Genomic DNA, 23,956 nt, shown 5'->3' with positions numbered 1-23,956 from the left:
AGTCAAGCAATTGCATTGAGTATTAATTTGCTTTGCGTCATAGCCGTCATTGACCAAAACCCAAAGAGAGCGAATTTGTGGACAGACTTGTCCTCAAACAGCAGCTTCTCATTGGTCCAACCACTAATTTATGGGCCAGATAAACAATTTTTTTGGGTAGGTAAACAGTTTTCCTGGGCAGCCTCTCCACCAACCAGGACATGAGGTCTTGTGGACAACAAATAATGGTATTTCTATACAATAATTCTAGGGAGACAAGGAATTAAGTCCGTTTTAGTGACTAGCTGACGTGGCTCTACTCTCTCGCGTGAGTACTTACAAAGGCTAAAAAGAGATGGAAAGTTGGAAACCACTTAAAGAAGTGAAAAAAAGTTGGAAACTTAAACGTCTTTTCTTCTCTGTACTTTTGCCCATGCCCAAATTTGTCCTCTTTTCTCTTCTTCTAAGCGATCTATCACCGGGATTTCAAGCTTTCAGAGATTCCAGGTTGAAGTTGCTATCAACTTTGCCAATAACCAAGCCGGGTATAAATATTTATAACTCTCACTCTTGTTACTTTTTCACTTCTATCACTTCTCTCAACTTAATTGATATTGAAGAGAAGTCTCAATGCACTTTATGTATATTTATTGATAAATCAAAACCAATCAATTTCAACCATATCAATCGTAATTTAGGTATTTGATTGTATTCTTGACTAAGTTTTTGTTTTGCATGCATACTTATAATTCATTGAGGCTTACAAACTCATTTTTATCTGTTAAATCCTTCGTATATACATGTGTTAAACCATATTTTCAAAATGTTATAAATCAAATTGATATCATATCACTTAACACATTTAGTAATCATTCTATTTCATCTTGCAGAAATGGAAAATGAGTTACCTGATACTAGTGAGGAGTATGGTGTCGAAAAAGATATGGCGGATGTAGCTGAATTTCAAGAGTGTGCGGAAAATGAAAAAGTTGGTGAAGTTGAAGAAGTTCTAGGAGATCCAGAACTAGGAATGGAGTTCGGCACTATTGATGAGTATATGGAATATTTTACTAGATATGGTAATCAAAAGGGATTTCCAGTGAAAATAAGATCTACAGAAAAGGGACAGGATGGGGCAGTTAAGTTTGTGATTCTTGCATGCGCTCGGTCGGGAATTTCGAAAAGCAAGTCAAGGAATCCCTTCAAATTACATCCTGTTAGCAAAACTGGATGTAAGGCTAAGATTAGAGCTGCTATATGTTCAGATGGAATGTTGCGGGTAACGCCTCTAACGTTGGATCATAATCATGGATTGAGCCCTGGAAATTAAATTGAGATTTTACAAGAGGAATCGGAAGATGAGCAATTATGTGAAAAGGAAACTTGTATATAATGATAAGGCGAGCATCAATACAAGCAAAACCTTTGGTACTTTTTTGTATGAAGCCGGTGGGAATGAGAACCTGGAATTTATCAAAAAAGATTGCTATAATTATGTCGACGAATATAGGCACCTAACACTTGGTGATGGGGATGTTATGGCACTTCAACACTATTTCCATAAAATGCAAGCTAATAATGCAAAAAAAAATTATTTGATAGATATGGATGACAATGGGAGGTTAAAAAATGTTTTTTGGGCAGATGCAAGGAGTAGGGCAGCTTATGAGGAGTTTGGGGATGTCGTTACCTTTGACACAATGTACTTGACTAACAAGTATGATGTCTTTTGCTTCATTTGTTGGTGTTAATCATCACGGGCAGTCAACACTTTTCGGGTGTGGGTTGATATCGAATGAAGATGAGAAGACATTTATTTGGCTTTTTGAGACTTGGCTTGCATGTATGAATGGTTGAGCTCCCACTGCTATAATCACTGACCAAGACAAAGCAATAAAGAAAGCTATTGAAATCGTCTTTCCTAACACATGTCACAGGTGGTGCTTATGGCACATTATGAAGAAGTTACCCGTGAAATTAAGTGGTTGCACTCAATATGAGTCTATCAAGTATGCAATGCAAAAAGCAGTTTATGACTCTTTGACTTGTGAAGAATTTGATGGATGGTGAAATAGTTTCATCAAAGAATTTAACCTTAAAGAGAATAAGTGGTTGAGTGGGTTGTACAGTGAAAAAAGTCGTTAGGTTCCGGTACTTTTGCGAAATACCTTTTGGGCGGGAATGTCCTCGACTGAAAGAAGTGAAAGTATGAATGCCTTTTTTGATGGTTATGTTAATTCAAAGACAAGCTTAAAGAAATTTGTTGAACAATATGAGAATGCACTACGGAGTAAGGTGCAAAAGGAGAATGAAGAAGATTTCAATTCTTTCGATCATTGGATTCCATGCATTATTGATTATCCATTCGAGAAACAAGTTCAAGATGCTTACACTACATCAAAATTCAAGGAGTTAACAATATGAGAATGCACTACGGAGTAAGGTGCAAAAGGAGAATGAAGAAGATTTCAATTCTTTCGATCATTGGATTCCATGCATTATTGATTATCCATTCGAGAAACAAGTTCAAGATGCTTACACTACATCAAAATTCAAGGAGTTTCAAGATGAGGTGAAAGGTCAACTTTACTACATTATTTCTTCCATTAAAGAGGAATGCGGCTTTCAGGTGTATGATGTTGCACAAAACATGTTTGTAGGGATAAAGAATCATCGAGTCACTTTTAGAGTTTGTTTCAGAGAGGATGATTCTGACATTAAGTGCAATTGTCAATTATTTGAGTTTAGGAGAATCTTATGTAAGCATGCTCTTACTGTATTGGTCCATAAACAAATTCATACTTTACCAGAGAATTGAAATATATTATCTGTAGGTGGAGGAAGGATGTGAAGAGGTGTCATAAAAAGATTAAAATTATATATTCTGATTAGGAGCTAAATCCTGAAAACGGGCGCTTTGATAGGATGTGTAATGCCTTTTTTGAAGCGGCAGACTTGGCAGCTGAAAATGAAGGTAAGACAGAAATGGTTTTCTGTTGGATTAAGGGGTTGCTTATTGAACTAAAGATAAGTAATGAAATTGATGAAGGTAGTCATGCTAATACGCTTGAAATTCGTACACAAGTACATAGTGGTGGTAGCAATCCTTTGGCAGACGAAAGCAACAAAATTCTTAGTTCTTTGGTTGTCTGTCGTAAGGGTCATCCACGTAGTAAATGGTTTGAATCTACGGTTGAAAAAGTTGTTAGAAAGGAAAAAGAGAAACAAAAGAAGGCAGAAGAGAGATTAGAAGAGAAGGGTACAGAAAAGAAAGAGTTGGGGGTGAAGAAGGCTACTGGAAAGAACATGGATACCATTAATTTGGAAAAGGTTGGTTTTTTTTAATTTAAAGAAATGTCAATGTTTAGTTTGTATTGGTCATACCTAGTGTCACTTTTTGTTTTCATTGTGTAGGCTTCTCAAAGTAGCTACGCAATACATTGTGTTATGACTGTTATCATACCCCTTGACTTGGAGTATCTCTTTTTGATATTGCAAACTATTTTAAGGTATATTTTCTTGGATTTGACAGATAACAACCTTCAACATTGCCTTGTTTGTAGGTACCAAATGTTCCGGGCAGTGTTTCGTAGGAACCAAATGTACTAGCTGGCATCCCTAGTAGCACCAATTTTATGGGACTCGACACTAGAAGAAGCTTCTCCAATGGCACACATGGCATGGGCTTCCTAAATGTACCAGGCCCCCCGAGTAGTTCCAATTTTCAGGGACTCAATGCTAGAGGAAGCTTCTCCAATAGCACAAATGGCATAGGCTTCTCAAATGCCAACAACTTTGAGTGGGTAGATTACTACCCATTTTTGAGAGGCGAAGGATTTAATCTTGAAAAATAAGCAATTAGACATGTTGTAGCTTATGTTTTGACGCTTTGTCCTTTTTTGTTTAAGTGTCAGCCATTTTTCTAGACTGCTAGTATTATAAAAAAATTATGGGCTGCAAGACTGTGTTTGTTTTGATGGTATAATATGTATCAGATGAACAAGTTGCGTTGCAATGTTATTTTTGAACATGCTCTGTTATCTTTCTCCCATATAGATGCTTTAGTCCAAATTATAAGTGGAATGTTGTCAAAAATTTTCTAATATGTAAACAAAATTTTTATGATAGTCTTCTTCCTTAAATCATATCACTCACAAAGCAAAAACCAATATGAGTAGGCAATGGAGAAAATAGTTGGCATAACAATTCCGTCAATTTGACAAATTTACTCAAACTCTTTGCATCTTTGCACATCTTTTTTTGGAATCGAAAAATCGAATGCGAAGTAGTTCGATGGATGGAAGATTGAAAAAAACTCCTTCAAGAACATCTTATTATCTATTCAAAAACTCCTTTAACAACAAGAAAATCTTTCTTATATATCGAATTAAAACGATGAAAGACACGTTTAATGACTTGGACGAAATCAGTTTTGAAATTTGATCTCAACTTTATTTCATGAAGATGTAGAAGAATTGATTGAGTTATTATCTTTTCCAGTTGCACGTGAGCTTGAAATGTCGGTGATCGGAGATATGGATGAGAGAGAAGGAGGTAAAAGTTAGAGTGTTGTTTTTGTTTTTCGTTGAATTTCTATTTTATATTTGAGTTTATGCCTTTGTAAGTACTCATGTGAGAGAGTAGAGCCACGTCAGCCCAGTCACTAAAACGGGCTTAATTCCATGTCTCCCTAGAATTATTGATTTCTATAACAAACAAACTAACCAACTCATTTCATCATCACACCAAATTCCTTATAAGTTAATAAATGTGTAATTATCTTATTTGAGTTAACAAATCACAAGCCTTTGAAAACATATATGTTGCAGCTTGTGGTGGTGTGAGAAGTCCTTGAAGGGTACGTAATTGATGCTCCCTACGCATTTTGTAATTTGTATTGCGCTATGGCCTATGGTACTAGTGTAATCAAGTGTTTTTGCAAAAGGCTTGTGCGTATGTGTTTGAGATATTGGGCATAAATCATGTGTCCGTCTGAATTATATTTCACTATTTGAGTATATTGGGCATGGGCTTGGATCTAAAATGATTTGAGTTAATAAATGTGTAATTATATTACTGCCCTTTCTAGAGTACACCAAGTTTCTGAAACTGGGGCCAAATTCTTTATCTACATTGAGATGGATTCATTGTGCCATAAGCAAATTGGACTTAACTTGTGGTACTTCTGAAGGCGGGGAGGGGGAAATGTAAGAAAATGTACAACCCACAGGACCATTATTTTTCCGTCCATTGTTATTAATTTATTATATACCATACATGCTAACATGCCCCCAAAGGTACTCATAAGCCATAAGCCCATAAGTATGGTGTTTGTAAATGTGATAACTCAACAAGGGTACTTCAGTAAATAAACTAGTGACACCTCACTGACTCCCAAAATAACAGTCTAACAAACTATCAAACTGCAGCATCACTCTCACTCAGACACTTACCCGTAAAAAATCGTACCCAAAGAAACTCTCACAAATCACACCTCACTTTTTTTCCTTCACCTCATTTCCCTCTCCACAAAGTACAAACCACACCCACACATTTGAAAACCCAATGTATAGAGGAAATTTCAATTTTCAACCACAATCTTTTGGAAAGGCTATTCATCAGTAATAAACCATAACTAATTCTCTAACAAACTCAATTCTCTAATAACAAACTCAATTCTCTCTCTCCACTCTTGACATCACTCCCCATTTCTTCCTTTCACCTCATCTCAACCACACATTTAACAAAACTTTTTCTACTACAAATACACCTTATTAGTAAAAAATCTCACGTACTAAAACAAACTAGCCAATTAGCCTGCCTGCGGAAGGGCATGCTACATTGATAGTTCAATGCTCGTCCAACAACTTCACTAAAGATCGGACTATGTGCCTATAATATACATTCCAATAAGGTTTCCTTATTTTTTTCGGTAGTTAACATACTATAAATATTAGATATTAGAAAGTAGAGGATGTAAAGATGGTTTATCCCCCTCCAAGGAGTTCAGCAACCAACTTGGTGGTAGGGTAATCCACTCAGAACGTTGGGGTGTTTGCAGATCTGTGGATCCACTTAATAGTTAATACAAAAGTAATCAAAAGCTTGAATATAATCTAAGGCATCCACCAGTCTTCTTGAAGACCATGAGATGCTAGCTTCCTTCCCTTCCAAAAAACTGTTTATTTGTTGAGCATCAATTTCGACTTCTACTGAGCAGAATTTCCGGCACCATTGTATTCCTTTGAGTGCTCCTTGGCATTTTGCTTCTTCTGTTGTCCGTCCTTTGCCTTTGTTAGTTCCTGCTGCAATAAATGTACCATTTGCATCTCTTAGTACATATCCTATTGCAACACAATTGTCTTTTGGTCAGTAGCTTGCATCAATATTGAGTTTGAAGTTGCATGATGTTGGCTGTTTCCACATCTCTGATGTTTCAGGTGCATGATTATGAACCTCCTCATTTATGTTGTGTGTGCTCATGAAGGTTTTGATGAGGATAGATAGATGAACCCAGTTGGGTTTAGACTTTAAACTTTGTATGGAGCACTCTACACCTTTCTAACCAAATGTTCTAATAGAGATATATGCAGAAGTTAGTCCAAATCTGTGTCTATAGGCCAATCTTTTGGTGGCCTATACCACAGGGCAATCCATTCTCTCACCAGCATGTTATAATAAGAATCAAGTTTAAAATTCCAAGGGGTTGTACATATCAGATTCAATAGCGGAATTACATGATCTAGCCTATTTGGGATGCTCTTGGAGCAAAAATGTTTGTTTAGCTGTGAGTTCTCTGTTTCTTAACCTTCTCACCACACAATATCCCAATGATGCGAAAATCAACATTTACTTTACTGAATGTTAGTTTTGTATTACTAATCAGCAAAAATCTGTTGATAAGATAAACAGTAACGCAGATTACTTTGATAACCTCTCACTGTATTCAAGTTACCGCATAACTAAATTCACTATACATTAAGTTGCTACTGTCTTAGAAGTACAAAAACAATAGATCAAGTGTGAAGTAGACTCATTAAATTAATAAACTGGATCACTAATAGCAATCAAAAGTTAAAATTTCAATATTAAATTGTCCAATTTCAATATTAACGAAATATTACGTATAAACTCATATGGAATAGATAAAAAAACAGAATTACCTTGCGAACAAAACGTCTCTTGCACTCTTTTCTACATCTTCAAGCATAGTCGTTTGGAGCTCCATAAAGTCAAGAAGAAATAATCATGAAATGGACAATTTGGCAACCATCAAAAACTACATAAAATAAATTGAGTGAGAAACTAAAGTACATCCTAATAAAAATACTCATAAACATTGTTCATTCGCCAATATAAATACCTTTACGTAGCTGAAATGCATATGTAAGCATGTGATAGATTAATTTAATGTAAATAGGAAGGAATAAAATTTTTAGCTAATCATAAAAACTTACGGAATGGAATCGAAATTCAATCCAAGCAACTAATCAAACCAACCGAACCATACAAACACCAATGAAGTTCCATTCATATACCATATGGTTCCGAACACATATAAATTTCCATTCATACCAACCAATCAACCGAACTATACAAAACAGGGGTGTAAGTTTCGATACATGGTTCTTCAAATTTTGAAAAAAAGGATAATTCAACTAACCTTCTTACTTCGGGCAATTCTCAAATTCTTAATATCACCCAATTATTTAAAAAACTCATAGAGAAAACTAAGATAATAATACTCAAGTTACAATTTTTCTTGTTAGATTGTCCAAGTTATATGTGAACTTGAGTCCCAAACCAACTCAAACTATATACGACATATCAATCCATTTAAAAGAATTTAACCTAGCCCCATCACATGAATCTAAGAAGGAATAGAAAAGAATTTAACCTGCTCTAAAGAGGTTCTCACAACTTCATCTTTATCCCTAACAACCTGCATAATAATCTTAATGTCAAACAACACTAAAAATTTGGTATTATGTTTTAAATAAAGTTTCAGTGTAGAGCAAGATTAGAAGTTAATCCACTATGGTAAAGAAAGAAAAAAGTATATTATAAGTTCTTACATGTTATGAACTTAAGAAAAATCAAGCAAATTCTACCTAAAAAATATCTTTAGGTAATAAATTGAAAATATACTTGATACAAAGTATTCATCTAGAGAGGATCGCATGACAGTTTAAGACTTTTAGATATATCTAGAAATTAACACAAAAAAATTTAATTCATTTTTCAAATGGTCCAGGGAGAAGGTTAGATTTTAACTCTACTTTTTAGCTTCTGCTATTTTATTTTGTGTAGCAACCTTTTGACCTTTTTTTTTTTTTTTTTTTTTAAGTGGCTCTATTTCTATGTAAGTATACCTCTCCAAAACATTCTCCATTATGGGTGCTAGTTTCGTATGGGCACTTTCAAGCAAGCAAGTCTGGGGTTCACAAAGGCGGATTGCAACTACCTCTAAATACTGTGTTAGGCCACATCACTAAATCTTGAAATGGTGAGAGCGCTAGCAAGGGGTACAAAGCTACAAATTAAAAGAAACTGGAGAAATGGAGGAACTCATGCATCCATTTTCAACCGAAACTAATTCGAAAAGAAGAAAAAATTAAGAGGGTATACCCATCAATATTCTATCTAGTTAATTCACCTTTGTGTGCTATGGTTTAGATCTCTTTCTTTCTTGAGGGTTCAATGATTGCAGAAAGCACACAAATGAATTGTTCGTGCATGTGCCATTCCGACCTGTTCCTCAGTAGCCACCGAGGCTTTTGTTTTGCATAAATAGATAAACTAATAGTACTAAGACATAAATAGATAAACCGATAACGTTAAGACAAAATTTGAATTAATTATTATATTTTCACAAACTATGAAAGATTGTTGAAAAACTTCCTACAAATTTCGGGGAAAAAAATTGTGCTAAAAACTACTTAAATGTATTTATCAACCTACATTAACAAACACAAACTATTTGTTCCAACATCTCAGACTCTAATAACTTCTTCTAACCCATTATTACAAAAAGAGCAATTCACCGTGATACGTCAAATGCCTGATACAACAACGATCATAACAGAAATGCTCACACAATAAATAAAAGCCAAATATCAATCTAGTATCGCTCGAAGTGATTCTCTAAGTGTTAGCATAAAATTAAGGGTGAACGATGTCTTTAGAAACGACAATGGTCAGTAAATCTCTAAGTAACGATTGATACTCATTGAACAAAATAAATTTATAGTAAAAATGCAGCATTTATTACCAAGTAATGATTGAATAAACAATACTAATGTCATACTAAAACATTTACCTGAATCAAGTCAATCGCTCCTCAGAAGACACCCCCAACCATCTGGGGGAAATCGTCGAAGCTCCAAAGATCCATTGAACTCCCACCATTCAGAGTAGTATCCCTACTTAATAGGCTATCTATTGAACCATCCCAGCTTCACTCAAGATATGGGATTTGAAGAAACTTCATCTGAGACTCAAAAGCAGATAGCTATTCAGAAAGATTCTTGGTTGTATTTACGTCAACTGGCACTGCAATCTCAGAATTGGTCTTCTATTCCTTACTTCGGTTAGCATTATGCTCATTACTTTCTATAACAATTGAGAGAACATACATTATTTCTAGAGTCTCAGGTTCCTGGTTTCCCATCCAACTTTGGAACAACTGAGAGAGTTGCTCCCTTTGACATAAAACACAACATGTCTCCATCAGCAGGGGTAAAAGACTGGACCACTTTGATCTTTCATTGAAGCGAAATGACCAATAAACTCTGGCCCCAGGAGTGGGGGTTCTCTTCAACAACCCAAGAGAGTCATCACTCGTGTAGGTCATCAAACTAAAATCCTGATTAAACACTGGCCCCTGCAAGGTGTGGTTGCCAGTAGGCAGTGCTTTATGTAGATTTGCTTTCACAACACGAGTTTGAGCATCTTGCCTGCCTCAGCAACATAAGCTTTTGCAGCTTCTTCAGCAGTGTTGAAGCTTCCAAGCCACACCCTGACACCCTTCTTGGGGTCCCTGATTTCTATTGCCCATCTCTCCCATGGACGATGTATGATACCTCTGTAGTTTGTATTGATACTTCCTTTTCCTCTTTGCGGACTTCTCAGCATATCCATTGAATTCCACATTTTTCAAAGTAGCAGATGTTTCTACATAATGGAAAAAAAGCAAACAAATTCATATACCAGGTACCCTTCTTACAAAACCACGGCTAGCCATAACAATGAAACCACCCATGACCCCTTTAGTTTTGGCCAACGAAAAACAACTATGCATAAAGGCTTTTAAGTTCTTCTATTTCCAACCTTTCCATTCAATATAAACCCTAATTGAGAAGAAGGTAGAGGAATCTCTCTGTTGCCGTATGTTTTTTTATAATTGAGAAGAAGAAGATTTTGTTGATGAGTTTTGTGGTTTTCTCAAGAAGAACGTGTAATATAGAATTGGGTTTCCAATATTTAGCTTCCTTAAAAAATTTGGTAGAAGCTACCACAGGAGCTAAATATGGTGGCAATGAGAGAGAGAGAGGTATGGAGGTTTTTCTTTTGCTATCAAATCAATTACAAAGTGCATCATGGAATAAACATAAGATTATTATTCTTAAATTTTACCATGTTGAAATCCCACTCAAATCTTATGCTTATATAAAAAATGAAGTGATCAAATTAAAGAATAACATGCCATCTAACAGGTGCCAATACAATGTGGTAACTCATAATTTTATTCTTAGTAGCATATTTAGCACACTAAGGAGGATTGATGCAGAGAAATTGTTCAGTACTTCACATAGTGTTGTTACATTCAATACTGTCATCATTAAACACACAGAAACAAAGTAAAAATAAATAACCCAAAATAGATGAGCAAGTAGTGGCATAGCGGTTTCGAAAATGTTTGCACCGTCCTCTAATCATCAAGCTAAAAATCCTAAACCCAAGCAGTAATTTGAACATCCTTATTCTACAGCTTAATTAGAAGACTTAACCAAAGAGTAACTTACCTCTGTCACCAAAAAAAAATTGGTAGATGAGTTGAACTTGTGATAACTTCTTGCCAGTCTTCCTCATTTATTGTGACCTAAAAATGCAACCACACTTAAACATTGATAATCTCAAAGACGCCCGACTACCTAAAAAAAACCCATGTCATATATAACACTCTCTAGTAAAGCAACAATTCTAGCAAAGAAATGAGCCACTGGTAGAGCAAGAATCATATATTAAATATAGGGGTTTTTAGGTTTTAGTCATACTTATAATAGCGATAGTAGGCTTTGATACATTTATACTTGAAAATTAGACTTTAGTCCAACTTTTGCCTTGTATTTTGCTTAATACCTAGAATACCCTTACACGTGCGTCTCACATGTTTGATGAATTTTAGGACCAAAGCCTAATATCGCTATTATAAATAGGACCAAAGCCTAAATACCCCTAATTTCAGACAGACAAAAGGGATTAATACAAAAGGAATTAATTATGATTTTTCCCTTTCGATTGCCCTTTTCTTGCATGAGAATTTATCAGTAGTGATATTAGGTTCTCAAGTGTAATATTTGTTGGAGTTCGTTTGGAGCAAGATTTTGGGTCATGTGAGTTGCTTATCATTTTCAGAAACAAAGGAATACTTGGCCAGAATTCTTATATGGCTGTGGTTGATGCTTACAATTTCTTATTTCTTTCTGTTTTGTAGGGAGGATTGGGCTTGTCTACATACTCTCTGCCTTTGTTGGTAGTTTGACGGCTGCACTTTTTATCAAGAACAACCCAGCTGTTACTTCCTCTGGTGCTCTGTTTGGATTACTTGGTGCTATGCTATCCGTACTTATCCGAAACTGGAAAGTTTACTCTGATAAGGCCCCCCTAGCTCTTGAATTTCTCTGTTCACATGCTCTTGCTTTATTTGTCTAACTTTTTTTTGCATGTCTATGCTTGATCACAGCCTTTAGCATTGGCGGTGTGCTTTCTGCAATTGAGAACTAGTAGAATTCGTAAACCGCAGTGTGCTTTGTGCAGTTGAGAACCTACACTCATCCCCAGTGAATCTCTAATCGAAGTCTTGATGATAATGTTAGCCTTTGGGTATTGATAGATGAGCTGGTATCTGGCATGGAAGTGGAGAGGAGATCGTTTGATATGATGGATCTTCACCAGATTCCGACATTGAAGTGTCGGTGTTGGTTCTTCGTGACCGTGATTTAGGCCTGCAAGTATCGATTTCCACTATCTTTGGGCTTTAGTAGCTTGTTTCCTCACAAGATAACCTCTTACAATAGCTTGTAGTTTAACTAGTCCTTTTAAAGCTCTATGAGCTTTTCTTGACTGAAACACAATTTAAATCAGACTAAAAATAGAGAAATTAAAGGACACCAATCAGAACTAAACCAAAAAGCTATCTGTGATAGATGCAGAATAGAGAAAATTAAACAAACCAATGAAAAGCAATCTATGACTAAATATTCATCACCAATCAAAAGTCACAAACACCCATAAAGAAAGTGAACAAGTAGAATGGAATGAGATGAACTAAACACTAAAACACCAAGAAAATAATACCAAGAATCCTCTAAATACAGTTTGAATCTTCACAGCAGCCCATCTTTCTCCACCTCCACCAAACATAGTACCTCTTCCATGGCTTGTAAGTCTAACAACAGCGACTGCTGCTTGTGCTACAACAACAACAAAAGATAGTGGAAATCGATCCCTTTTATCTGCCTAAAATTAGGGGTATTTAGGCTTTGGTCCTATTTATAGTAACGATATTAGGCTTTGGTCCTAAAATTAATCAAACATGTGAGACGCACATGTAAGGGTATTCTAGGTATTAAGCAATATACAAGGCAAAAGTTGGACTAAAGTTTAATTTTCAAGTATAAATGTATCAAAGCCTAATATCGCTATTATAAGTAGGACTAAAACCTAAAAACCCCTTAAATATAATTGTCATGTAGCATATAGTCTTTTTTGTCGCATACTCAGCAAAATTTCATGTTATCCCCGCAAGAATGCTTTGTAAAATTCATAAATAGTTGGGTAGAAGCTACCACAGGAGCTAAATATGGTGGCGATGAGAGATGAGAGAGAGAGAGAGAGAGAGGTATGGAGGTTTTTCTTTTGCTATCAAATCAATTACAAAGTGTAGCATGAAATAAGCATAAGATTATTATTCTTAAATTTTACCATGTTGAAATCCCACTCAAATCTTATGCTTATATAAAAAATGAAGTGATCAAATTAAAGAATAACATGCCATCTAATGGGTGCCAATACAATGTGGTAACTCATAATTTTATTTTTAGTAGCATATCTAGCACACTAAGGAGGATTGATGCAGAGAAATTGTTCAGCACTTCACATAGTGTTGTTACATTCAATACTGTAATCATTAAACACACAAAAACAAAGTAAAAATAAAGAGCCCAAAATAGATGAGCAAGTAGTGGCATAGCGGTTTCAAAAATGTCTGCACCGTCCTCTAATCATCAAGCTAAAAATCCTAAACCCAAGCAGTAATTTGAACATCCCTATTCTACAACTTAATTAGAAAACTTAACCAAAGAGTAACTTACCTCTGTCACCAAAAAAAAATTGGTAGATGAGTTGAACTTGTGATAACTTCTTGCCAGTCTTCCTCATTTATTGTGACCTGAAAATGCAACTACACTTAAACATTGATAATCACCCATGTCACTTGATTACATCAATTTACATAGAAAAAAGTAGTATAACAAAATTGATGATTACTAAAAGTCTAACAAAAAGAAAGCATATCCCAACAACACATGTTTGAAAGTGCATAAACCCAATGCTCAGAATCAGTATTATGTATAAGGCAACAACAAGGTTGGATGTGTGATTCTACACCTACTCATATATTGGAGAAATATACCAATCTAGACAAAATATGGAGGATATTTATTTTAGTTTGCAGGTTCCATAGCTTAGAAAAGAAGAATTGAGTCTTCTGGAAAGAAAGAACGTGACTGCCAGACTAAAATATATAATTACTCATGTTAATAGTGATCCTTCTAACTAAAGCTCCTCTAAAAACAAGACAGAGGCATACCAATCACAAAACCGTTGTATTCCATTACAGAATCATCACTTCTTGCATTAGCTCTATTCTCGAACTCCATTGTATATGACATGCTAGAGCATCCACCCTGTTTAACTCCAATTCTCAGGCATAAATCTTCATTTTTATCAGATCTCATCTTATTCAAATGCTTCAGTGCACTTTCAGTAAGTGAAATTGTGGGTGCAAGTGTGTGGAAAAGTAATCATACCTTTAATCCCCAAAATCAATGCCAAAGAAAGAAACTTTCATCTCCGTGTCTTCTTCAGTTCAACAATGGGAGTTTGAGTTTTTAAAAAAGCAGAAGGGAGCGTATGTCGTCATCTTTTCAGATTGGATATTCGTTTTGTTTCCTTTGAACATGAAAGTCGCTATTGAGAGATGGTGGTCTGAGAGAGGGAAATTTTTGTCATCTTTTCAGATTGGATATTCGTTTTGTTTCCTTTGAACATGAAAGTCGCTATTGAGAGATGGTGGTCTGAGAGAGGGAACTTTTTGCTGTGGTGGTGTTGGAGAGAGAAGGGGGTGGGAATGGAAGAAAGAATGGGTTTTTAGTAAGGGAAACCATTGATTCCCTTTGTACAACTGAAATTGAAAAGAGAGTATGCAATTAAAAAGAGAGTATGGAAAGAGGGGTTTTGTTTTTTATCTATTTTTGGGTTACGAACAATTGACATCGGCAAAAAAAAGGCGTAGATTTACTTTTTTTTTTATGCCGAATTATTGTAAAATCTGATGTGTCAGTCTCAGAGAAAAAAGGGGGGCTGACGTGGGTTCCTGGGAGCATTCTCAACTACTCAGTATTCATGGTCTTTGATATCCAGAAGTTTCTACAGAGTCAAATCAGTCACAAAACATAACCTAACCAAGATCAATATCTCACCACAGCAGAAACTACAGTCACACATAACACAGTTCACGCCTGGTCACTCATCTATAAATACCTCCCTTCACTCACTAGTCACCACCTTCTAGTCATCTCCTCATTTTTTCATTTCTTCTCTTCTTCAAACACTCTTCTCTCAATTCAACAATATATGGTGATAAGCAAGTTGCTTCTTCATCTCATCACCATTCTCACTTTACTCACCACCGTCATTACCAACATTTCATCCCATGAATCTTCATCATCAACAACAGCCATCAATGATTCTTCTTCTTGTCCTTCATCGGTGCCATCATCAGAGTTCTTAAAGAATCTCAGTGATGCATCATCAGCTACTACTACAACTAATTTTTCACCAGCACCAACTGAACACCATTCTTCTTCATCGAATGGTAATAGTAACACTCAAGAATTGTAATCACCAATGGCTCATTTGGAGTCGGTACTAACAACGCTAGGCTTAGCAGTTCCATCACTATCAGATTCCGCTTACTATACATGGAATGGTTCTTCAACAGTATTTGCACCAACAGATGATTTGATTCAGTCATGTATCGATTCCGGTTTAGTAAGCAGTTCGTGTTCTGTACCGCAGATCCTTCGTGAGCACATAGTTTCGGGAATATTCTCTTATGATTACTTGAGAAATCTTGCTTTTGGTACTAAACTTGAAACTATGAGTTCTGGTAGTTGTATAATTGTTACCTCTAATAATAATAATCATGATTCTTCTAGTTCATCAAATAATGATACTAGTACGATTGTTTATATTGGTGGTGTTGAAATAACACATCCTGATTTCTTCAACAATGGTTTGGTTGTTGTTCACCGTTTGGAAGGATTCATTTCTCCTCTGTTGTTAATAGGACAATGCAGAAACAACGTTATCCACAACAAATAAATCAATCCTACACAAGGATCGATCATTCTCACTAGACAAGACTTCAACACCCTCCAAGTAATATCCTAACACTTCTCAATATCAAATAGCAAGCATATAAAGTAAAACAATTAATGTAAAGGAGAACAAACCATAAGACAAAGATATATCGTGGTTCGGTAATTTGCCTATGCCCACACTGCGAGTTCCAAGCTTTCCTTGATGTCCGAAGTAACAGATTACAGGTCTCTCAATTCACTCACAAAGAATGAACACTCAACTCACAAATAATTGCTCTCTTATAATTTCTCTCTTTCTTGGTTTTTTGTTAAGTTAGGTTTCTACAGAAAAAATCTATATTTATACTATTTCAGAAAACTTCCGAAATAAGTCAAATTCGTGCTGAAATATGGTGGAGCGCAACCTGCGCCCTTGTCCAAGCAAAAAGGAGCGCTGAAGCTTCTGGAGTTCGACCAAGGCATGAGCGCGACCCGCGCCCTTTGCTAAGCAAATCCAAGCGCAGGGTGCGCCTTACACGAGAAAAGCAAAAAACACACTTTTTTCTCTACATTCTCCACCTCGGTGAGGTTTTAACACATAAAACCTAGTCGAATACATCCAGCAAGGAAGACTCACAGTCAACTGCCCCGTATGGCCATGCCCACAAAGGGCTCTTTCAAGCATGTAGGATTGTCATGGGTGTCCACTTTTTCAAGTGCTACATCACCATCATCAATGACATCCCGTATAAAGTGATAACGGACATCAATATGCTTGGTTCGAGCATGATGAACCTGGTTCTTCGCCAAATGAATAGCACTCTGACTATCACAATACAAAGCAACACTGTTTTGCTTAATACCCATATCATCCAGAAGACCTCGAAGCCATAGTGCCTCTTTAACTGCCTCTGCCACTGCCATATATTCTGCCTCAGTAGTAGATAGAGCAATTGTAGCCTGTAGCATAGACCTCCAACTAACCGGTGCACCATGCATCATAAACACATAACCAGTAGTCGATCGTTGTCTATCTAGATCACCTGCATAATCTGAATCCACATACCTACTGACATAACAAGTGCCTCTACCATAAACTAATCCCACATCCAAGGTACCCTTCAAGTACCTTAGTACCCATTTCACTGCCTCCCAATGCTACTTCCCAGGATTTGCCATATACCTGCTTACAACACTAACTACCTGTGAAATGTCTGGGCATGTGCACACCATAACATACATCAAACTACCTACGACACTTACATAAAGAACATTAGCCATATGCTTTTGTTCCTCCACCGAACTAGGAGAGAACTTAGCTGAAAGCCTAAAATGCCCAGCCAAAGGAGTAGAAACTGACTTTGCATTCTCCATACCAAAACGAGAAATTACTTTCTGAAGGTATTTCTTATGAGATACAACTATCCGTCATTTCTTTCTATTTCTGTCAATCTCTGACCATGCCCAGTATCTTCTTGGCTCCACCTAAGTCTTTCATCTCAAACTCAGAGCTAAGTTAAGATTTCAACTTGCTATCTCCACCATGCTTTTGGAAGCAATAAGCATGTCATCTACATAAAGCAGGAGATAGATGAAATCATTACCACGAAGCAAGCCTACAAAAGTAGACACAACAGTCATACTTACTTTAGGTGTACTCATGTTGCATCATGAATGTGTCAAAGCGCTTGTACCATTGCCTAGGTGATTGCTTTAACCCATACATTGACTGATTCAATTTGCATACATGATCTTCTTTCTCAGCAATAACAAACCCTTCAGGTTGTCTCATATAGATCTCTTCCTCCAAGTCCCTATGCAAGAAAACAGTTTTCACATCAAGTTGCTCTAACTCCAAGTCGAAGTGAGCAACTAAACTCAATAACACACGAATGGAAGTATGTTTGACCACCGGGGAAAATACCTCATTGTAGTCGACTCCTTCCTTTTGTGAGAAACACTTTGCTACCACTCTTGCCTTGTACCCAGTACTGTCGGACTCAGGAAGGACCTCTTTCTTTCTGAACACCCATTTACTGCCGATAGTCCTTTTGCCCTTTGCCAATAATACTAGGTCCCATATGTGATTTTTATCAAGAGACTCCATCTCTTCTTGCATAGCAACCAACCAATCTCTATAATGAACATCTCTAATAGCTTCCTTGAAGCTATCTGGCTCATCATCTTCGATATTCAGTGCATATGCCACTAAATCCACCTAACCATAGTGTTTTACAGGCTTCTCGTGCCCATACTTGTACACTTCTTTAACTTGTCTCTTTGGCCTAGGGTCAGCCACTACAAGTTGCGGATGTTCATGCTCTTCTTCCTGTTGCTGTGTGGTTCCATGATTTGGTACCTCATCATGAACCAACCAGTCATCTGCTGCATCAGATCGGTAAATGACTAAATGTAATTTATACCAGCGCGGAAGCATAGTTAGACTTACTGCTGACAAAGTCCAATCTAAGAAGTTCAAAACATCAAACCAACCATTGGATTAACTAGAAACAGCTACCGTTACAAAATCTTTTAAGTACTTTAGACTTTGGTAAAGGATAATATAGAAAAAGCAAGCATTACTAAAAATATTAGTAGGCTAGAACTAGTGGTTGGTTGGTTGGTTGTTATTATCTATGTTAAAACAACATAATAATATTATTCTTTCATCAAGCTAGGAAGAAAGGATGAAGTACATTTTATAATTTTAAAAAAATTGTCATCTGAAGCTCTTTTCGTTTTTGATAGCATTCAGTTTTAAGAGTTCCTAATATTTTTTTATCGCATCACTGACCTCAATTCACAAGTACAACTTTAAAGTTGTGGCTTATTTGTCAACTGGATCATTTATGTTCCTAGGTAACAGTTACTTTGCAAGTTTACTTTATATTTCGTTTTGGGTCCACATGTAAACCAACCAGTTCCTAACAAGCACACTACGGCCCCTAGCATGCAATAAAAAGCTACTGCAAGTTCAAAGATTTTGGATTTACAGCACCACTTAGAAAGATATATTGCTTTTCAAGTCCTTGATGCTGCTGCAAGTAACTTCGTGAATGTGACAACTTCCTCCACCGAACCAAGGTGATATCGTGCATTTGAGTGGTATCTTCCCACAAGAATGAGAAGTAATTATCTCCCCTAAGATCGAAAGCAATCGAGCAATATAAAGTCTGGCTTTGCTCCATATGCCTAGTTGAAACAATAGCAAGAAAAGAGGTATGGACTAGCTTTAGACCTTGTTCTAAACCATCTGCCGGAAAGATTCGGGGGAGAAGACTCGAGCTTAAAGAAATCGAGTGATGAGAGGTGGACAAACCAAGAAGACCGTAAGATCAAGGAGGAGGCTTTAGACCTTGTTCTAAACCATGCTGAAGAACTTCCAGCAGTGGAGGATGACCAAGACTCTACTTTTATAACAACGTTAGAGATGGCAGCAGTGGAGGGCAAGCAAGGTTTGACTTATAACACATTGGTGAAATGACCTGCATGCAATGAACGCTGATGGTTCGGCTGCAGAGCTTCCAGAAAGAACTGCTTTTTTGTCTTTCCTTTCTAGATCAGAGAGAGTCTCAGATTTCAGATTTATAAGCAGATTGAGAACGAGAATGAATATGACTAGCCCGTGCCAGAGTGAAGTTCTTTCGCATGAATGTGACAAGCATCATCTTCAAACCCATAAATCATTGAATGAAAGGACTGCTCTTGAGTTCAGTTCATCTATCCCCTGTTGGTAGGAAATCCTTCTTTCAGATTCGACAATAAAGTACTTTTTTTTTCGATGCACGGTGCCCAAGAGAAGGATTAGTTCTCAAAGGTCCGGCCCTCCAAAACCAGATTCATTATATAATCTAAAATGCATTTATTGATTCATGTTGGTTGCCCTGGCGAAGAATACCAAAACAGCTCGGATTCCCGGATGTGGGAGAGAGTGAAGGGGTTGATTAGCAGAGATGGCAGCACCAATGAACCCCGTTTTTGGAGAAAAGAATGGGAATAAGGCTCAAATGGACGGACCGATAGAGCCGTGCGTCACCTCCGCGAAGGTCCTACTTTCGTTCCCAACTTTGAACCCCCCGCCCCGACCGACTTGGTGGGTAGGTTCAGAATTACTAAAATAGAACAGACTCTTCCTTGACGGAACTTATACTTGTAAAGTCACGCCAGTCGTAGCTTTCCCCTTAAGTGAGTAGCCGGCTAAGAAACACCACAGGGAATGACTCAGACGAGACCTAACATCCGGTTTGAGCCTAATCCACTACAATCGTGGTCGATCTTTCTCAGCTATCGAATCAGCCAGGGTTCAAAGAAGAGGAACAAGGATTTTTCTGCGCACGGATATGACTCAAACAAAACAGCCCTTCGAGTGGTCACTTGAACCAGATGGCCGCGGCGATGGAATCTGGGACCGAAGACTCATCCAGGCCAACGACACACAGTGGAAAGGTGGTTTGGTCTCCCGCCTACCCTACCTGGAATGAGCTATGTGCAAGGGAACACAACATCACTAAAAGCACTTGGGCTGAGGTGATAGGGAACACAACAGCAGGAAGAGATTAATTGAGCTATGTGCAACCAACTATAATTAACGGTAAGCCAATTATTCATGTGGGATTATGTAGTGATAGCATCTTTACGATTTGCAATTTACAAGTTAAAATGGTACACTAATTTTAACCAAATACCTGATCAGATGGAGAGTTCGTAGAGATTCGCGTTGGTGCTCCTTCATTAATTCCTTGCATTGCGAGCATTGCATTCACTTGTGATTGTATCTCCATTTGTGTCTTTTTCCCATCAATCACTTGCTATTTCAAATCATCTATTTGGCTTTGGAATTCCAACTTTGATCTCTCCGCTTCTTCGGCTTTCCTTTTATAAGGAGCTGCAGCCATAAGAGTGGTCTTGGAGACACCACTACCTAAGCCTAGTACTCGACCCCTTCCATCCTTTCCAAAGACCTACAAACTCATTTTTACCCACATTGGGATTAATTTTAGAAGAATAATTGTAAAATTAATATATAAAAGTATATATTAAACAAGAAACACACCCTCTAACATGGGGTCATGGTCCAAATCCTTATGTTTGCTACTCGGGTCACAAGCAACAATTTCATTGATTTTTATCTGTAAAGCGAGAACAAAAGTAAAATCAGTTAAACTTACTTCTCTTGACTCTAAGAATAGTAAATATATATTTCATACCATTTTTTGTCGACTTCCTCTCAAAACAAATGTTCCATTCTTTCTAGTATGAGTCAAAGACGTAGTATATCGACTCGAGGGGGGGATTAGCAGGATCATTAACAACCTATGAATAAGAATATATCATCCCTTTAGCTCATACAAAAATGCATCCTTCTGCGAACAGAAATTCAGTAAGATAAAATAAAACAAAAATTGTTCCATAACAACACTTAATACAACTGATCATAGAATACCCGTAGTTTAATCAAAACTCAGTGAGTGAATATTTTACTTTGCTTTAGTTTACTAATCAGACATCTTCCATATAAGGACCTCCCATATAAGGACCGGCCTCTTGTCATATTTACCTCTCACAGAATCTAAGTGCATCTGTCGACTAGAGAATGAAGGAGAACATCTAGAGGCACATGTCCTAATATCCACAACTGTGACCTATATGTTTAATTGTTAAAACTTGGATCTTACCCAACTAACGGAAGGACAAAAGGATGGTAGACAAGCAAAACAAGCAATCTGCTTATTTATGACCAAGAAATAACAAAAGAAAAAGAATGGGCTAAAGCATTTGTAGTATACCTGATTGATCATCCTTAAGGATTCATAGTAGTATTTGACTATAACTTACCATTTCTTCTACAGTCCTTGCTAATCCTCGCCTACCCGTCGTGTGTGGATTCTTCATCATTTCTCTATTTTCTTTCCCCCTTTCACGACGAAGGCATGCGAGCTCAGTTGACTCCATGTCAACAAATAGATCCCACTCTTCCCCACTTTTACGATTCCGCTTTCTCTCTAAGATTGTATCATATTTGTCACAATGCTTCCGAACACTAGACTTCCAATTTCTCCACATGTTATTTGCTTTGTGTAGTTGTTAGCTTCGATATTCTATTGGGACATCGAACCAGCTCTACCAAAACAGATTCAGAAATCAGCCATATATATATATATGAAAATTTCGAATGAAAAACATACTCACCAAGATACCATTCCACAAAAGATTTATCGCTTCTACAGGAACAAGGGTCCATTCAGAGTAGTGTGGAAGACAATGTTTCCTTGTAAGTTTCCCTAGTCGTGAAGCATATTTCGCTGCATTTGGTCCAACCGCCTTCCCATCAACATTGAATTGAACTTCTATTCTCACAGGAGGTGGGGCTACATAACAATATAGTAGATTGTTAATTATACACATACATAAGAAATAAAATAAACTAGAGTGATAAGACTTCCAAATATTAAAAATCTCACCCTTAGGCTCAGGCTCAGGCTCAGGCTCATGCTCATGCTCATGCTCGCTAGATTGCTCCTCCGACATTAGCATTTGATCAAATGTTGGATGCGATATGTATACCTAATATCTATCATGCTCAAAACATAGCAATTCAACTTGATATCATGCTCAGAACAAAACATCCATTTACTATTACTAATTCTGACAATCAATTCCTCCAAAAGAAACTTAGAACAGAAAATATATATAAAAAATAATAATAACAAAAAACACAACAAAAAAAAAAAACAATCTAAACCCAAGAACCATCTGTGGTATCTACTTCTTCCACAATGTCATTTACTAATTCTGATATCATTTCCTCTTCACTCATTCTTGCCTAAAAAACCAAAGGATCCTCAAACGCGTCCACACCTTGATTCATCCTCTTTGGAGCATCCAAGACAACATACCAATTGTCCCTTGTTGGATCCTTGCAATAGAAAACTTGAGAAGCTTCAGATGCACAAATAAATGGCTCGTCATTTTCCTTATATTTTCCTTGGAACTTCCCAAGGTTAACAAATACTAAATTTGTTTCTGGATCAACCACACATCCATTTACTTTATCTCCAATCAGCACCCAATCGCAATAGAACACTTCTTTGAAATCAGAGTAATCCACTTCAAGTATTTGCCTAATGATGCCGTAATAAGTAGTTTGTTTCTCCACGAGGTTCTGATCCTTCGCACTTGCTCTAAAATTAGTAAAAGCATTCATTGAAACCCCACTATTTTGGGTTGACTTGGCCGTTTCGGACCCTGCAATACAAAACATGTATCCATTGTGCTCATATCTGTCATACGACTTGGCATCAAAGCTCGGACCCATAGCAAGCCTTTTCAAGGTTGTCATCTTCTGATTTTGTAGTTGTTGTCTTAACCAAGGAACGTATTCCAATGGCTTTTCAGTTGCTACATTTCTTTTTCGACGTCGACCCCTAGAAGGATGAGATGTATAGGGTTCAACGTATAACTGGAACTTCCTGTAATTTAAACAACTTTAGATTTGAATAAATTTACATGTCAAATATTTGAAAGTAATGAAGAAAAAAAATCAGATTTTACTTATGCCTCCCATTCATCATTTTGAGGACAATGTTGCAAAAGCCATTTGCGCACTTGTTCGTATTGCAAATTGGACAAAATGTACCTTGTCCCCTTTTTATTAGTAGTGAACTTTCCTCTTTTATGGCTTCCTTTTCTCGATTTAGGCATGTACTCCATGCAATATCTTACTGATTCTTCCATAATGTACCGTTCCGCGATACACCCTTCTACATGTGTCTTATTCATCACGTTCCCTTTGTATATTCTCATCATCCTGTTACATAAAATAAATCATAGACACGATAATTTCATATATGAATAGCATAAAATGAGATAAATATATATATCACATACCGCTCAAAATGGTACATCCATCGAAATGGAACAGGTCCATTAGTTAATGCCTCCTCCGCCAAGTGCACAACAAGGTGTATCATGGGAACAAAAAATGAAGGAGGGAAGTACTTTTCAAACACACATAAAGTTTCCACAACACGCTTTTTTCATGATCTCGAGCGCCTCACGGTGAATAACTTTTGAGCACAAGACATTGAAGAATAGCGACAATTGCAAGATAG

General features: G+C 36.9%; 1 protein-coding gene and 2 pseudogenes across 1 annotated transcript; 2 read left to right on the top strand and 1 right to left on the bottom strand.

Moving 5' to 3' along the window:
- The first annotated feature begins 871 nt into the window (after window positions 1–871).
- On the top strand, window positions 872–1,309 carry LOC147482442 (protein FAR1-RELATED SEQUENCE 6-like). Its single transcript, XM_086579320.1, has one exon. The coding sequence runs from the start codon at window positions 872–874 to the stop codon at window positions 1,307–1,309; it is 438 nt and encodes a 145-aa protein (XP_086435446.1).
- Window positions 1,310–1,337: 28 nt separating this feature from the next.
- On the top strand, window positions 1,338–2,403 carry LOC147482441 (protein FAR1-RELATED SEQUENCE 5 pseudogene; annotated as a pseudogene).
- A 9,670-nt stretch (window positions 2,404–12,073) lies between these two features.
- On the bottom strand, window positions 12,074–13,391 carry LOC147482440 (protein IQ-domain 26-like; annotated as a pseudogene).
- Between the last annotated feature and the right edge of the window lie 10,565 nt (window positions 13,392–23,956).

The sequence above is a fragment of the Coptis chinensis genome, chromosome 8 (genome assembly GCF_015680905.1).
Source record: "Coptis chinensis isolate HL-2020 chromosome 8, ASM1568090v1, whole genome shotgun sequence".
NCBI classification, from domain to species: Eukaryota; Viridiplantae; Streptophyta; class Magnoliopsida; order Ranunculales; family Ranunculaceae; genus Coptis; species Coptis chinensis.
This window is presented reverse-complemented; position numbering and strand designations above follow the sequence as displayed.

What these genes read in the sequence shown, in the direction of transcription:
- LOC147482442 (XM_086579320.1), top strand. Translation starts at nt 872, where the DNA reads ATGGAAAATGAGTTACCTGATACTAGTGAGGAGTATGGTGTCGAAAAA.